The 18,862-nt window shown below is 32.6% G+C and overlaps 1 protein-coding gene across 3 annotated transcripts in view; it reads left to right on the top strand.

Moving 5' to 3' along the window:
• Positions 1-18,862, top strand: part of DYNC2H1 (dynein cytoplasmic 2 heavy chain 1) — a 394,253-nt gene that overhangs the window by 189,107 nt on the left and 186,284 nt on the right. For all 3 annotated transcript variants that reach the window (XM_074304391.1, XM_074304390.1, XM_074304389.1), the window contains 4 exons: positions 340-463; positions 2,939-3,102; positions 5,182-5,301; positions 5,863-5,997. In XM_074304391.1, the coding sequence (XP_074160492.1) occupies positions 340-463; positions 2,939-3,102; positions 5,182-5,301; positions 5,863-5,997 (543 nt within the window). The remainder of the gene's footprint in view (positions 1-339; positions 464-2,938; positions 3,103-5,181; positions 5,302-5,862; positions 5,998-18,862) is intronic.

Here is an 18,862-nt window from a genome sequence, read left to right as displayed (position 1 = left end):
AAATAACTGAATAACTTATCTATACAATATGAAAAGAAAATTGATTTAATAATAATATAAAATCTTAACATTGGTAGCCAGTTTTGATGTAATTTTTTGAGTTCTTAAACTCCCTTCTGAATTCCTTTAATAGATTTGTTTAAATAAATGATTTAAATAAATTTATTTGATAATTTATTCAACTACAGTAATTTCATTGTTGTATGAATCTAATTATAGAAAAATTTGTGTTGTTATTCTATAAATGCAAATTTAAATACATTTATATTGCTAAGAATGATATAGCCTATTGAAAACATCAATGTAATAATGAAATAACATTATATATTACTTACCTAGGACAGCAACTTTATCACTGCTCTTGAGTTGGCAGTGAGATTTGGGAAAACACTTATTATACAGGAGATGGATGGAGTAGAACCTGTTCTATATCCACTGTTGAGAAAAGATCTTGTTGCACAAGGTAAATTCTTGACAATTTTCTTGGGATTATTACTCTAGGAAGTTCAGAAATAATTAACTCAATACTTGATCCTTCTTTTGCTTCTTGTCATATAACCTTAGCACTTTGGAATAAGTTTCACATTTTAATAATAAAAGAAGTATGTTAAGTAGAAGGATTCTTTCCTCCTCCCTTTTCATTTAATTATTGTAAAAGATAACAATACTTAACCTTAAAATATAAAATTTATTATAAATTGTAGGAATTTTCATGTTGGCAATTACATAACATTTTCTTTAATACTTGGGAAGTTTGTAGTTCTGAACACAAGAAAAGTTATATTTATTTGAGCTGTAAACTATGTATAAAAAGGTATTCTTTTTGTTTGCTTCTTTTTAATCTGTTTATTTCAGGGAATATGGCAAACTTTTATTGCTTCTTTGATCTATTATTTATAGGAAGCTAAAGTTATTCTGTAAAGAAATTATCAGTCCAATTTTTCTTTGTCTTTAATATGTCAATAATTAGATATAAACGCCCTGTCTCATAACAAAATGCTCAGAGTGACAATGTGATATGATTGGTTTCCATTTGATTTCAGATTTAGTAACTTTACAAGGCAGATTTAGAAAGAAATTCATATATATGGTAAAAAATTAAAATTACAATAAAATTTAACTTGGAAAATGAGTAAGGAATATATTTGAGCTTTAATATTTAAATTATTTTTCTTTGGAATATAATATTTTGATGGACCTGCCTCTAGCTAGAATGTTGATAGATAGACTAATCTTGAGCCTTCCAATTTCCCATCTTTATTCATGGACTTCGCCCCATCCAGAGATTCCCTTTGCACTCATTCTCCAGTGGATTACATACTCTCATTATTCATATCCTTCCCATCTGAGTGATAATTAAACTCCTGACTACACAGTAAGAAAACTTTCTTATTTCAGCTGCCTTTTTCCTCATTCCCTTATATTTCAACCCAACCCCATTGTTGTCCCATTCTAGATATACCCATCCTTTTATTTGTGCTTTCTAGAATTCTTGTCCCAATATTAACAAATATCATTTTATTTTACACTACTTCCTCTCTTTCTACTTTCATCTTTTAACATGCACTGAGTCTTCTTTCTAACTTTTCCATATTGATGGATTTCTTTGCATGGCTTCCTGACTCACAGGTATTTCACTTAGAATACTCCTTGTTCCTCAATTACTTCTCAATTCTTCTTATAACTTCATCTCAAGATACTCTTCTTTGATACTAATACAGTTACAGTTTGTCACCCAATCCTGATTCCAGTGACCATTCTGGTCTAAGATATTCTCCCATCTTTCTCACTAAATTCATGGCTGGGTTAACATGTTTTTCCCTTCCAACTTCCATCAGTATCCGTGTTGATGTTCCATAAACAAGCCTAACTTCCCAGTTTCTCATTATCCTGTGATGCACTCCTCCCTATCATCACAGCTGCATACAGGGATGATTATTTCCCTGATTTTTGCCTTCACCTGCAAGTATTGTATTTACACATCCAAGATCTATACAATTACTTTCTCTTTCTAAGCCTCCTATTCTTCCTCATTGTGAGCTTTAATCCCTTTAAACTGAATATTTCCAATTTATCACTTCTTCTCTGACCTCATCAGAACTCAGTTTTGATGCTTAGGTGAACCAGTTCTTCTCTGTCTTCTAGTCTTGAATCTCTTGTACTATTGACTTCTTACTAATCACTGTAACCAATTCTATCTCTGGTCATAGATATGTCTATCTATTATACTTCTCCTCCAATCCTACTTGAAGAATTTGTAAAACCATTCCTACTAGGTCAACTAAAATTTTATTTATTTAACTGGAACACTGTAGCAGCAAGACAATCTTCCTACAGTATTCCTGCCATGATACCTATTCCAAACCGTATCTTCTCTCCTTAAGCTTCCTACAGTATACCCATAGCATCCCAGTCAATAAGTATATTTTTAGGGCTTACCCTGGGTGAGGCAATGTGCTGAGTCTAGGGGATACAAAGAAAGGCAAATTTCCTTAAGATCACATTCCAACTGAGGTTTTCTCTCCTTCCTTGACCTAGTACAAATTGCGTAACATTTTTAAGGCTCCATTTCCTCATTTGTTTAAAAAAAAAATTTATCATTAACCTCAACATTTTCAAATGAAAAAGTATTTTGTAAAAATTATATAAATGTACTGCCATTTAATGCCAAATGTGACTTCAAGATCTCACAATAAATAACAGTATGTCAAACATAAATTTTTATTATATACATTAGTACAAGGTAATACAGAGTTCTGATTTATTCTCAGTTTATTCTTTATTAGACAGTGCCAGTGAATGCCTGTAGAAGTAAACTTTGTGTGTGTGTGTGTGTGTGTATGTACTTATATTTACTTGTTAATATTTATGTAATAATATTAATATATTTTAGCAAAATATGACAAGGAATAACCTTTTGTGTTTTTTAAACAAATAGGTCCACGTTATGTTGTACAAATAGGTGATAAAATTATCGATTATAATGAAGAATTCCGCCTGTTTCTCTCAACACGAAACCCAAATCCTTTTATTCCACCTGATGCAGCTTCCATTGTTACAGAGGTTAACTTTACAACAACAAGAAGTGGATTAAGAGGACAGGTATGAATGTTTGGTCATCTACTTTAGGATATTTAGTGAACTCTGCAAAGGTAACTTTAGATATTATACACATATACACATATACATACACATATTAACATATATATGTGGAGATATATATATATATATATGTGTGTGTGTGTGTATATATATATATATATATATATTTACATTATAGGTTTTATAGTTTGCTAATTCTTTGCTAATTTATACCCTGCAGTTTTTAAATTCAAATTATACCTGTTCGTGAAAAGAAAAACTTACCTTTCTATTTCAGTTTCCATCTGTGACAAGACTTAAAAGGAAATTTTAGTAATGTTAAAATCTCTTAATTTTTTCTTTTTTAGACTAACTGCATTTCATTATATTTATTATTTTCACCCATTAATTAGGCTTATTGGTTATGCCATTGGAAAAGGCATTACAGTAGGAGGAACTCTAGATTTAAAAGTGTCTTATTCAAAGTCTTCACTTTGATGTTTCTTGACTATCTGCCTCACAAAGAGACTGTCAATTGATAGTTGACTATAATTAATAATGACATAATTCTAATTTTAATAATTTTGAATATTAAAATATTTTCCAGGCTAAACATTGCATCTTAAATGTTCCTCTGTTAATTTTTTTCTTCTTCATTTTTAAATATTGGAGACATAATATAAAGCTTTATCCTGTTTACTTAATTCCCTTTACAACATTCCTTTTTCCCAAAACTTTATTTTGTCTGATCTATGTCTGTTTTATTGAGGTCTACATTTTCCCTTTAAAATTTAAATATTTTCTTCAATCAGGTATGAGTCTGAACATATTTCTAAAATAAGCATTTATATTTTATTAGTGATCTTTGCATAAACATCATAATTTGTATATACAAACATACATTCATGCATGCATATAAATAGGAAATTTTATAAGTTTTACAAAATGAATTCACTAAATTGCTATAGGGATATTTTTATTTAGTATTTGTATATCAAAAACTAAATAAAGATTCTAAAAGTATTTCCTTTTTAATTATTATCTTCCATGAAATCACTCAATTTTTGTAACCAATTTAAAAAAAAAAATGCCCATCCTTTTATGATGCTGTTTTACTTCATTTTAATATGTTGAGGGCAGTCTCTGAAGAACTAACACTATATTGAGAATGAATTAATGAATATTTTGATATATTTTCTATAGAGCTTAAAATAGTTCAAGCATTCAATTTTCTCTCTCCTTTTTAAATAGTCCCTTTGTGTAGTATGAAAAACAAAATAGCTTATTTTCAGAAACAGTTTTTAATATTTGGTAAATAGAATGCAGTTTTGTTTTTAGAAGAAAACACTTTTTTTTATCCTTAAAAACTTTTTATGACATATAATAATGTCAAAATTATTATTATTTCTTTTTTTTTTATTCATTTTTCCAAATTATCCCCTCCCTCCCTCCACTCCCTCCCCCCGATGGCAGGTAATCCCATACATTTTACATGTGTTACAATATAACCTAGATACAATATATGTGTGTAAATACCATTTTCTTGTTGCATATTAATCACTCACTAGCTTCCGAAGGTATAAGTAACCTGGGTAGATAGACAGTAGTGCTAACAATTTACATTTGCCTCCCAGTGTTCCTTCTCTGGGTATAGTTATTTCTGTCCATCATTGATCAACTGGAAGTGAGTTGGATCTTCTTTATGTTGAAGATTTCCACTTCCATCAGAATACATCCTCATACAGTATTGTTGTTGAAGTGTATAGTGATCTTCTGGTTCTGCACATTTCACTCAGCAACAGTTGATTTAAGTCTCTCCAAGCCTCTCTGCATTCCTCCCGCTGGTCATTTCTTACAGAGCAATAATATTCCATAACCTTCCTATACCACAATTTACCCAACCATTCTCCAATTGATGGACATCCATTCAACTTCCAGTTTCTAGCTACAACAAAAAGAGCTGCCACAAACATTTTGGCACATACAGGTCCCTTTCCGCTCTTTAGTATTTCTTTGGGATATAATCCCAATAACAGCAATGCTGGGTCAAAGGGTATGCAGAAAACACTTTTTTAATGAACTTTTTTTTTAAATTTAAAGCTGTTGGCTTTAACTATTCAGCATGAGAAACCAGATCTGGAAGAGCAAAAAACAAAGCTACTGCAGCAGGAAGAAGATAAAAAAATCCAACTAGCTAAACTTGAGGAATCACTTTTAGAGGTAAAATTTAAATATTTGATTTGAAAATTTAAGTAGCTTTTCCTTTTGTGGATTTTGCTTTTTCTCTGTTTTGATATGTTAGCAGTAAAGGTGATTTTTGCTTTCTCTAAATTATCTTGATAAATTTTTGCTTTTTTCTGTCAAGTTAAAAGTTAATAATTAGTATTTTAATATGTACTTATTACTCCCATACATATTAGACTTGTGAAAGAGATTATATGAATTAATTTTCCAGATTACACATTAATAATATACTGGGCAGTATGGGAGAATCAAAGAATTTAAGACTTGGTCCTTGACATTAAGGAACATATGTTATTATTGGAAAGACAAAATAATCCATGACACACAGTTTGATAATTATGTAAAATCAATTTGTTCAAGTGCTAAATTGGTGGTTTTTAGAGTTTAGTCAATACACAGATCCCTTCATGAAATGCAAGATAGAGGAAGCTACCAAAAAATAAAATGAGCCTGCTTTACAAAATCAGGTTAAAATTTATTTTGTCATTTATATGTGAAATCTATATTTATGATATTTCACTTTGGCTTTTAACATAGACACTTGCTACATCACAAGGCAATATATTGGAAAATAAAGATTTAATTGAATCCTTGAATCAGACCAAGGCAAGCAGTGCACTTATTCAAGACTCACTTAAAGAATCTCACAAACTTCAACTTTCCCTTGATCAAGTAAGTATATTCTTTCCATTTTGCTTTTTGCAATATTTCTGAATATTTAATTGATTCATGCAATTATTTTAGCCTCATAACTTAAGGGCTATGTCTGAAAGTTGTAATATAGTAAAATGTTGTTAATAAACTTTGGGAAAATTAGCCCTTCTTTCCTAAATATGCCAGCTCTGCTTTTATGCTTTTTCATTTACATACTAGTTGGTTTTATATTTCATAGACCAGTGCAGACTTAGGCAGCCTCTGCTTTACTTAAAGATTATGTATCAGCATAGATACTTTCCCTCAAGTTACCTAAATGTTTTGGTAATTTGGTAGTGACTAAAGGAAATATGTACAAATTTGCAGAAAAAGATAATTTTTTCTCATTCATTGATGGTGATATTAACAATATATAACTGCTTAAACAGTCAGAAATAAGAGTGTCTTTTAGTAATGGAATTATTTTGCAACCTAATAGAATCCTAATATTTTTTCAAGGCCTAGTTTAATTTATCTCTTCCTTCTTGGATTTCCAAAGCTGGGAGTTATCTTTAAAATTCAATCAGAATTACAACAGTGCTGGGAATAGACCTCATTTTAAAAATTATTTTTGAATTTGTTATATAATTATCTATACAACTATATAACTTGTTATATAGTTATCTTTAATACAACTTTAATCTCTCCAACTAGATTATAGGCTTCTTGAAGACGGGTTTTATTTGTCTTCAGATTTCATTTTATTTCAACTTTGCTTCCTTTGTTTTTATCAAATACTTTGCTTATAGGAATAGGTATTTTATAAATGATTGTGCAATTGAATATACAATACAGCATTAATCTAGAATGGTGAAAGAATGAGATTATATGTATGAATGATTTTTTTCAGATTATACTTTAACCATTAGATTTTTTCCTGATTACATAACAAAAAGTTTAGCTTTTCCTTGATGACTCATGACCATTATTACAGACTCCTCTTATTTAGCAATAATTTAATTAATACCTAAGGGATTTTTGACACCTTTAGTGTCATTTACCTTCTATTCTAATTATCATCAGACACAACTTATTTTCTGTGGTGTTTATGCTCTCACTTTTGCTGCTACTCAGTGTTTCTGCCAGAAACTTGCACCTCTTTCTTCACTTTAAATTTATTATTTATTATAAATCCAAGAGTTGTCAATGGAATTGAGATTCACTGAATTTTCATATTAGAAACTTTAACTTTATGCGCAACTCCTTAGTGACAATTCCTTAGAAATGAAGATCTGAAGGTCATTCCATTCATTTTCTACACAATAAATTGTATGACCTTTGATAGAAATTGATTTCCATGCTTCTCAGACTTTATTCCCCATACTTTCTTTCTTATTGACTATTGTAAATACTGAAATTCTCAGAAGTCTAACAACTGATCAAGTGAAGTTCCATTATTGTTTTAGTTTTCAAAATATACTAGTACAGGTAGACATAACAATTTCTAACTTAAAAATTCTATATTTTTCATGTATTGTTCTCTTTGAGTAAAACATCAGAGACATTGCAATGCATTCAAACCCCTAGGTATTTTTAGACCAACTACTGTTAAATGAGACCTTCTTGATATTATACTTGTGAAGCCAGTTTTACAAATTAAAGAAAGATCCCTGACTAGTTATTATTCAATCACTGTCATCTGGCATCCAGTTGAATGCCTCAGTGATATGTTTTTTGTTTTAGTATTAACATATTTTTAAAAATCATGATTTTGGTAGTAACAAAGATTTGATAAGGATAAAATTTGCAGATGATGCAACGCAGAAGGAGAACTGATATAAACTGGGACAAATCTAGTAAAATAGTTTAAATATAGAATTTTTAAGTTAGAAATTGTTATGTCTACCTGTACTAGTATATTTTGAAAACTAAAACAATAATGGAACTTCACTTGATCAGTTGTTAGACTTCTGAGAATTTCAGTATTTACAGGGATCTTTCTTTATTAACCTCTGTAAGTCTATGTTGTTGACTCCCTAGGACTTAACCCTTTCTCTCCTCTCATTCCTTGCCTTTTTTTGGTCTCCACTCTTTCTCCAAAATCTAATTCTGTTTTCCAGAACCCTATTCTACCATTACTAAACTTTTCTTTGGCCTCTCATATTTTTTTTTATCTTCTTGCACTCATAGAAAAAAGAAATCTCTTTAGTACTAGATATTTCTTCTCTCATGTCCTCTAATTAATCAAGTAAAGGCAAAATGTGTGTGTGTGTGTGTGTGTGTGTGTGTGTGTGTGTGTGTGTGTTTGTGTGTGAGAGAGACATCCCTCTGGCAATTTTGTAAGGGCTATAATTGAAGGAAATCATTTTAGTTAGAGTTTAATGAAAATAAAGTTGAATTTTTCTTTCTCATCTAAGTTCTTGATCTCCCTGAAATCTAATCAAAGACTGTTATCAATAGATGTGTTATGTCTTCCTCCTCCTGGTGGAAATTATCTGTTTCTCTTCCAGGTCATTCTCCCTTTTTTCTCAAGGAAATTAATAGTAGGCTACATTTTGAAGAAGATTCACACTTCCCAACTTGATATTTTGTGCCCTTCATAATCTTATTCATGCTGTCATTTCTAGGATGATTCTGTATCATTTCCCTTCACATGATCTATACTTGTTTCCTTTTCTCCTGTCTCAAACAGTAAATGCCTGGATTACAGTCTTTCTATCTCTCCAGAATTGGCTTCTTGGCCTGCCTTCTTCCTTCTGTTTATGTTCCTTTAGACTGGGCTTTCCCCCCTTTTCTCTTTTGTCCCTTAGTTTGTCCTCAGGTTATCTGAAGTTTATGCCCTAAGATTCTCTTTAAGCAATTTTCCTGATTCCTTTGGTGCTTTTTTTTCTAATTGTCATGTACATATGTATATGTTTATGCCTGGCATTGTTGTTAGTAGTGATATATCTTTTTTTTTTCCATCCAGTGCCTAGAATAGTGTCTTCTAAATTTTTCTGTGAGGAGGAGGGAGATTCTGGAACTGTAATTTCATCTCTCTGGGAAACTTTTAGTCTGAGACTGTTTCACAAATGCAAAACAATTCTTCTGTAATCTATAATTTTAGGAAGTTGTCTGAACCTCAAATTCTTTATTTTACAAAGGAAAAAGTCACACAATGGTTATGTATTAATATCCGGAATTCAGCCTAAGCTTATAAGCACTATGATGACCAAATTTATTTCGGGTTGGTTTGACTTGATTTGGGTTTTGTTTGGTTTGTTATTTCAATGAGTTCACTTAAGGCCATTTCGAAGCCATTTAAACATATTCTTATTTAGCTGTTATCTAGCTTTCTTTTTTTATAGGTATAGCATGAGATAATTTATCATATGCTTTGCTAAGAAAAAAAAAGAGTCCAAATTTAATGCATTTTCATGGTTTCCCATTTTAATCACTTTATTGAAAAAAGGAAATAGAATTAGTTTGGCATAGCTATTCTTTAAGAATCTATACTGGCCTTTTGTGATTACTCTTTATTTTTCCAGAGGTTTAAGTGGCTTGCTCAGGGTTACACAGCTAGGAAGTGTTAAGTATCTTGATACCAGATTTGAACTCAGGTCTTCCCAACTTCAGGGCTAGTGCTCTATCCAATTGTGCCACCTATCTGCCCCCTACTTTTCTTTAATAATATTTCCTAACATTGTTTTACCAAGAAAATAATTGTGGCTCATTTTTCTATTATATAATTTATAAACTCTTTGGTTTTCTTTCTTTTTAAATAAGAATATTTTATTTTCCCCCAATTACATGCAAAAACAATTTTCAACATTCCTTTTTTAAAATTTCAATATGGAAATTCTCTCCCTCCTTTCTTCTCCACCTTGAGAAGACAAGCAATTCGATTTAGATTATACATGTCTAGTCAGGTAAAACATTTCCATATCAATCACATTGTGAAAGAAAACACAAACCAAAAAAACAACAACTTCAGAACCTAAAGTTTAAAAAAGTATGCTTTGATTTGTATGCTGATTCCCTCAGTTCTTTCTCTAGAGATGGATAGAATTTTTTCACTAAAAGTCCTTTGGAATTGTATTATTTCATTGTATTACTAAGAATAGCTAAGTCATTCATAGTGATCAAAATATAACTAATTATCTACAATGTTTTTCTGATTCTCATTTCACTTTGCCTAAGTTAATGTAAATCTTTCCAGATTTTTCCGAAAGAATCCAACTCATCATTTCTTATGGAACATTAATATTCCATTATAATCATATACCACAACTTGTTCATCCATTTCTCAATTGATGAATATCTCTTTAGTTTCCAATTCTTTGCCTTGACAAAAAGAACTGCTGTAACCTTTTTTGTATATATACTTTGCAGTAGTTCATGGAAGTCCAGGTTTTTCTGAAAGCGCTCAATTCATCATTTCTTATATCAATAATATTCCATTATACTCATATACTACAATTGATGAGCATCCCTTTGACTTCCAATTCTTTGCTACCATAAAATGAGCAGCTATAGAGAGTTTTAGATTAATTCTTTTCCTTTTTTAAAAAAATCTTTTTGGGATATGACATAGCAGTGATAGTGGTTCTGGGTCAAAAAGTGTATGTGTTTTATAGCCTTTTGGAGAGTTACCAGTTACACTCCAGAATGGTTAAGTCAGTTCACAGCTCCACCAGCAGAGCATTAGTATGTCAATTTTCCAAAATCCCCTTTAACATTTGTCATTTCCTTTTTGTTATATTAGTCAATCTTAAAGGCATGGAGTGGTACTTTAGAGTTGTTTTAATTTGGGTTTCTTTAAGCAGGTGGTAATTTAGAGCAGCTTCACATGACTATAAATATGTTTGATTACTTCATCTGAAAACTACACATTTGTAATCTTTATGAATTGAGGAAATTTTATAAATTTCATTAATTTCTCTATATATTGGAGAAATGAAACCTTTATCAGAGAAACACATTTTTTTCAGTTAGAATTAGTGTATATTTCCCTCAATCTTATTTCTTCTTCTGTTTATTGTACTCTCTGACCTTTTATTATTCTGTCCATCCTCAAAAATGTTTAGCTTCTGACTACTCTCTCTCTCCCAGGCTTCCTTCCCTTCTATGAGCCTCCCCTCTCTCCTACCACCTTCTTCTTCTGTTTTCTTGTAGGGCAAGATATATTTCTGTACTCAACTAAATGTGCATGTTATTCCCTCTTTTGAGCCAGTTGCAGTAAGAGATAGATTCAAGTACTCTCCCCCCCATTGAATGTCCTTTTTTTTCTCCTGCAGCACATTATACTCAGTTTTGCTAAGTGCGTGAGTCTTGTTTTTTAATTTAGTTTCTTTGCTGTTTGGAATATCATATTCTGAGCCCTCTGGTCCTTCAATATAGAAGCTACTAAATCTTGGCTTATCCTGACTGAGACTTCACAGAATTTGAGTTCTTTCATTTTGGCTGCATTGTGGCATTCTCCTTGAACCGGGAGCTCTGGAATCTGGAATTTGGGATAGCTCAAATGAGTCTCTCCTTTTTCTTTGATATTTTGGTTCCATCCCATCCCATCTTTTGCTTTCTTTCAAAAAAAACTGCATAATTTTCCCTTTTTTAGTCCAACAGTGCTTTTTTTGTTGCCCAGGATTTTTCAATTATCACTTATAGTGACTCATCTAGACTCACATCTAGTAATTGAAGATTCAGGTCATCTTGGTCTGGTAGCCTTTTAGCATTTAAAAATCTTTGCAATATAGTTTCTTCTTACCTTTCAAGTTTTCTTATGCTTCAGTATTCTCCATGTACACTGGGATCCAGATAGACTGATCTGTGTACTGTTCTTTTCGTGGCACTTCTTTTTTTTTTTTTTTTTTTTTTTTTTCTTATTTCATCTGCACTGTCTATCCCCATGTTTGGAATGCTCTCCCTCTTCATCTCTGTCTCATACCTTCCTTCCTTGGCTTCTTCAAGACTCAACACAAATTCCAAACTCCTTAAGAAGTCTTTCTTAGTCTACTCTGTTGCTAGTCTCTTCTCTCTCTTACCTCCTAATATATTTTGTATGTACTTTACTCCATTAGAATGTAAGTTCCCTTGAGGACGAGGGCTTTTTTTTTTTGTTTGTTTTGTTTTGTTTTGTTTTGTTTTGTTTTGTTTTGTTTTGTTTTGTTTTGTTTTGTTTTGTTTTGTTTTGTTTTGTTTTTATTCCAAACACTTAGGATAGTGCCTAGCACATACTAAGCGCTTAATAAATACTTGTTGATTGACTAGAGATGTTTTCTTATATAAGTAAAGATATATCAACAATTGTATTTGTCCCTTGCAATAGAAGATATCTTCCACATTCAGAGAGAGAAGTATGTCTATGAATGCAGGTTGAAGCATACTATTTTCACTTTTTAAAGAAAAAAAATTGGTTTTTGCTTTTTCTTTCTTTCTTTTTCTTTTTTTCTTTATTTTTCTTTATTTTTTATTAATTTTTATAATTATAACATTTTCTTTGACAGTACATATGCATAAGTATTTTTTTTTACATTATGCCTTGTACTCCCTTCTGTTCCGAATTTTTCCCTCCTTCCCTCCACCCCCTCCCCTAGATGGCAAGCATTCCCATATATATTAAATATCTTATAGTATATCCTAGGTACAATATATATGTGCAGAACCGAATTTTGTTGTTGTTGTTGATGCAAAGGAAGGATTGTATTCGGAAGGTAAAAATAATCTGGGAAGAAAAACAAAACAAAACAATGCTCACAGTTTACACTCATTTCCCAGTGTTCCTTTTTGGGATGTAGTTGATTCTGTCCCTCATTGATCAATTGGAATTGGATTAGCTCTTCTCTATGTTGAAGATATCCACTTCCATCAGAATACATCCTCATACAGTATCATTGTTGAAGTGTATAATGATCTTCTGGTTCTGCTCGTTTCACTCAGCATCAGTTGATGTAAGTCTCTCCAAGCCTCTCTTTATTCCTCCTGTTGGTCATTTCTTAAAAAACAATAATATTCCATAACATTCATATATCATAATTTACCCAACCATTCTCCAATTGATGGACATCCATTCATTTTCCAGTTTCTAGCCACTATGAAAAGGGCTGCCACAAACATTCTGGCACATACAGGTCCCTTTCCCTTTTTTAGTATTTCCTTGGGATATAAGCCTAATAGTAGCACTGCTGGGTCAAAGGGTATGCACATTTTGATAACTTTTTGGGCATAATTCCAGATTGCTCAACAAAATGTTTGGATTCTTTCACAACTCCACCAACAATGCATTGTGTCCCAGTTTTCCCACAGCCCCTCCAACATTCATCGTTATTTGTTCCTGTCATCTTAGCCAATCTGACAGGTGTGTAGTGGTATCTCAGAGTGGTCTTAATTTGCATTTCTCTGATCAATAGTGATTTGGAACACTCTTTCATATGAGTGGAAATAGTTTTAATTTCATCATCTGAAAATTGTCTGTTCATATCCTTTGACCATTAATCAATTGGAGAATGGCTTGATTTCTTATAAATTAAAGTCAATTCTCTGTATATTTTGGAGATGAGGCCTTTATCAGAACCTTTAACTGTAAAAATATTTTCCCAATTTGTTACTTTCCTTCTAATCTTATTTGCATTAGTTTTGTTTCTGCAGAAACTTTTTAATTTGGTGTAATCAAAATGTTCTATTTTGTGATCTATAATGGTCTCTAGTTCTCCCTTGGACACAAACTCCTTCCTCCTCCACAAGTCTGAGAGGTAAACCATCCCATGTTCCTCCAATTTATTTATGATTTCGTTCTTTATGTCTAAATCTTGGACCCATTTTGATCCTATCTTAGTATGTGGTGTTAAATATAGGTCCATGCCTAGTTTCTGCCATACTAATTTCCAGTTTTCCCAGCAGTTTTTGTCAAATAATGAATTCTTATCCCAAAAGTTGGGATCTTTGGGTTTGTCAAACACTAGATTGCTATTTTTATTCACTATCTTGCCCTATGAACTTAACCTATTCCACTGATCAACTAGTCTGTTTCTTAGCCAATACCAAATGGTTTTGGCGACTGTTGCTTTATAATATAGTTCTAGATCAGGTACAGCTAGACCACCTTCATTTATTTTTTTTTCATTACTTCCCTTGAAATTCTCGACCTTTTGTTCTTTCATATGAATTTTGTTGTTATTTTTTTCTAGGTCATTAAAATAGTTTCTTGGGAGTCTGATTGGTATAGCACTAAATAAATAGATTAGTTTAGGGAGTATTGTCATCTTAATTGTATTCCCTCTGCCCATCCAAGAGCACTGAATGTCTTTCCAATTATTTAAATCTGACTTAATTTTTGTGGCAAGTGTTTTGTAATTTTGCTCATATAATTCCTGACTTCCCTTTGGTAGCTATATTCCCAAATATTTTATACTATCAACCTTTATTTTGAATGGAATTTCTCTTTGTATCTCTTGCTGTTGGATTGTGTTGTTAATGTATAAAAATGCTGAGGATTTATGTGGATTTATTTTGTATCCTGCAACTTTGCTAAAATTCTGAACTATTTCTAATAGCTTTTTAGCAGAGTCTTTGGGGTTCTCTTAAATATACCATCATGCCATCTGCAAAGAGTGATAGTTTGATTTCCTCATTTCCTACTCTAATTCCTTGAATCTCTTTCTTGGCTCTTATTGCCGAGGCTAGCATTTCTAGTATTATATTGAATAGTAATGGTGATAGTGGGCAACCTTGTTTCATTCCTGATCTTATAGGGAAAGGTTCTAGTTTATCGCCATTACAAATGATGTTTACTGACGGTTTTTAATATATGCTCATTATTATTTTAAGGAATAGTCCATTTATTCCTATACTCTCAAGTGTTTTTAGTAGGAATGGATATTGGATTTTATCAAATGCTTTTTCTGCATCTATTGAGATGATCATATGGTTTTTATTAATTTGATTATTAATATGGTCAATTATACTAATAGTTTTCCTAACATTAAACCAGCCCTGCATTCCTGGTATAAATCCTACTTGATCATAGTGTATTATCCTGGGGATGATTTTCTTTTGCTAATATCTTATTTAAGATTTTAGCATCAATATTCATTAAGGAAATTGGTCTATAGTTTTCTTTCTCAGTTTTCAATCTACCTGGTTTAGGTATCAGAACCATGTCTGTGTCATAAAAGGAATTTGGTAGGACTCCTTCAATCCCTATTTTTTCAAATAGTTTATATAGCATTGGAGTTAGTTGTTCTTTAAATGTTTGATAGAATTCATATGTAAATCCATCTGGTCCTGGGGATTTTTTCTTAGGGAGTTGGTTAATAGCTTGTGCTATTTCTTTTTCTGAGATGGGACTATTCAGACTACTTGCTTCTTCCTCTGTTAATCTGGGCAAGATATATTTTTGAAGGTATTCTTCCATTTCATTTAAGTTACCGAATTTATTGGCATAAAGTTGGGCAAAGTAGCTCCTAACTATTGTTCTAATTTCCTCTTCATTAGTGGTGAGTTCTCCCTTTTCATTTTCAAGACTAACAATTTGCTTTTTCTCTTTCCTTTTTTTAATCAGGTTTACTAAGGGTTTGTCTATTTTGTTGGTTTTTTCATAAAATCAAATCTTAGTTTTATTAATTAATTCAATAGATTTTATTTACTTTCAATTTTATTAATCTCACCTTTTATTTTTTGAATTTCAAGCTTTGTGCTTGTCTGGGGGTTTTAAATTTGTTCCTTTTCTAGCAATTTTAGTTGTAAGCCCAATTCGTTGGCCCTCTCTTTCTCTATTTTATGCAAGTAGGCCTGTAGAGATATAAAACTTCCCCTTATTACTGCTTTGGCTGTATCCCACACATTTTGGTATGATGTCTCATTATTGTCATTTTCTTGGGTGAAGTTATTAATTATGTCTATGATTTGCTGTTTTACCCAATCATTCTTTAGTATAAGATTATTTAGTTTCCAATTATTTTTGGTCTATTTTCCCCTGGCTTTTTATTGAATGTAATTTTAATTGCATTGTGGTCTGAAAAGGTTGCATTTACTATTTCTGCCTTACTGCATTTGATTTTGAGGTTTTTATGCCCTAGTATATGATCAATTTTTGTATAGGTTCCATGAACTGCTGAGAAGAAAGTATTCTCCTTTCTGTGTCCATTTAGCTTTCACCAGAGATCTATCATATCAAACTTTTCTAGTATTGTATTTACATCTTTGACTTCTTTCTTATTTATTTTGTGGTTTGATTTATCTGTTTCTGAGAGTGCAAGGTTGAGATCTCCAACTATTATAGTTTTGCTGTCTATTTCTTCTTGCAGATCTCTTAATTTCTCTTTTAAGAATTTAGATGCTGCACCACTTGCTGTGTATATGTTTAATATTGATACTGCTTCATTATTGATACTACCCTTTAGCAGGATATAATGCCCTTCCTTATCTCTTTCAATTATATCAATTTTTGTTTTTGCTTGATCTGAGATGAGGATGGCTACCCCTGCTTTTTTGGCTTTGCCTGAAGCATAGTAGATTCTGCTCCACCTTTTTACTTTTAGTTTGAATGTATCACCCTGTTTCAGGTGTGTTTCCTGTAAACAACATGTAGTAGGATTCTGACTTTTAATCCAGTCTGCTAACTGCTTCCTCTTTATGAGGAAGTTTATCCCATTCACATTTATGGTTAGAATGACTAATTCTATATTGCTTGCCATCCTGTTAACCCCTCTTATTCTTTTCTCCTTTCCTTCCCTCTTACCCTCCTACCCAGTTTTAAACTTGTGAACACCACTTGCTTTTCACAGCCCTCCCTTTTTAGTATCCTTCCCCCACCTTAAAGTTCCTCCCCTTATTTTACCCCTTTTCCTCACAATTTCTGTATTCCCTTCCCCTTAGCTTACTCCTTCCCTCTCACTTTTCAATGAAGTGGAAGAAGTTTCACCATAAATCGAATATGTCTATTGATACATACTATGTCCATCTCCCTCCTTTCTTCTCTCAGATATAATAGATTACCTTTGCCTCTTCATGAGATGTAGTACCACCACTTTACACTTTTTTATGATATAATTTCCTTTCCACCTCTAGTTTCTAGGACAAATTATACATGTCTCTTTACATATTTTTATGGCAGAAGTATAGTTCTCAAGATTTCTTTTTACCTTTTCAGAAATATCTTGAGTTCTGTATTTGAAGATCAAATATTTTATGTAGGTTTGGTTTTTTCATCAAGAATAGATGGAATTCATTTATTTCGTTAAATGTCCATCTTCTTCCCTGGAAAACGATGCTCATTTTTGCTGGGTAAGTTATTCTTGACTGCATACCAAGTTCCTTAGCATTTCGGAATATCATGTTCCATGCCCTTCGTTCTTTTAATGTGGACGCTGCTAGATCTTGGGTTATCCTTATTATGACTCCTACATATCTGAATTGCTTTTTTCTAGCAGCTTCCAATATTTTTTCCTTTGTCTGATGGTTCTTGAACTTGACCACTATATTTCTTGGCGTTTTGATTTTAGGATCCCTTTCAGTAGGTGATTGATGAATATTTTCAATGTCTATTTTACCCTCTGTTTCCAAAATGTCTGGGCAATTCTCTTTAACAATTTCCTCGAAAATAGTGTCCAGGCTCTTTTTTTCCTCACATTTTTCAGGGAGTTCGATTATTCTCAAATTGTCTCTCCTGGATCTGTTTTCTAGTCCTGTTGTCTTTCTAATAAGGTACTTGACATTCTTTTCAATTGTTTTATTTCTCTGGTTTTGCTTGACTACTTCTTGGTTTCTCCTTGAGTCATTCATTTCTACTTGTTTGAGTCTAATTTTCAAGGATATATTTTCTTCACTCACTTTTTAAATATCTTTTTGTAATTGTCCAATTGTGTTTTTAAATTAGTTTTTTTCTTCTAGGGAATTTTTTCCATTTCATGCATTTTATTTTTTAGAGAGCTGTTTTCTTTCTCCAGCTCACTAATCCTGTTTTCCTTGGAGTTGTTTACCTTTTCCAGCTCACTAATCCTGTTTTCCTTCGAATTGTTTACCTTTTCCAATGCACTAATTTTGTTTCTTAATGATTTGATCTCTTTATCCACTCTGGATGACTTCTCCAGTCTCTCTTGCCAAGATTCCCTTTCCTTTTCCCATTTGTCTTCTAGCTCTCTTGTGAGAGCCTTTTTGATTTCCTCTGTGATATCTTTGTGTATTGAGGAGCAGATCATATCCCCCTTAGGGGATTCCTCTGGGGACAGTCTGTTTTTAGTCTCCTCAGTATTTGAAGTCTGCTCTCTCTCCATACAGAAGCTGTCAGTGGTTAGAACCCTTTTGAATTTTTTGTTCATTTTGTCATAGCAGGAATCAAAGAATACAAATTGACAAGAGAAACAATTGGTCTGTTTTGGGGGGGATGAGGCTGGATAGTGTACCAGGCCTCCTCTACAGACTGGGGGGGGGGAGGGCAGCAGCGAGGCACTAACAGAACAGCGATGGCTGCACTGTGTCTGAGCTCTGAAGCTCTAAGAATGTGCTGAGTCACTCAGGGTGGGGGTGGGGTGGCCGATCCTGAGAGACTCTAGCTTTCTGGGATTTTATTCTTCACCTATGGTGGTGATTACACTCTCTCTGCTGCTCCTGGCTTGCTGCCAAGACAGAATATCCACACTGGGGTAAAAGTCTTTTTTGCAGAAATGGCAGAGAACGTACCCCTCCCCCCTCTGGTCTGAGCTGTGTGAGCTGTCTGCCTCTTGCTTGCTGCCTGCCCTCAGTCTGCGCCCAGTCTGTTTGACCCTCCCCCGAGCAAACACAGACCTTCTCTGGTGAATTTCAAGGATGTCTTCTTTGGGTGATTATTTGTGGGTTTCTTTTCCGGTCAAGCATTAATTCCGAGGCTTGTCATGAAGTAAGTCCTGAGAGAAAACACGGAGCTCAAGCAGCTGTCTGCCTCCACGCC

Source organism: Sminthopsis crassicaudata, chromosome 3, assembly GCF_048593235.1.
Source record: "Sminthopsis crassicaudata isolate SCR6 chromosome 3, ASM4859323v1, whole genome shotgun sequence".
In the NCBI taxonomy this organism is placed as follows: Eukaryota; Metazoa; Chordata; class Mammalia; order Dasyuromorphia; family Dasyuridae; genus Sminthopsis; species Sminthopsis crassicaudata.
This window is presented reverse-complemented; position numbering and strand designations above follow the sequence as displayed.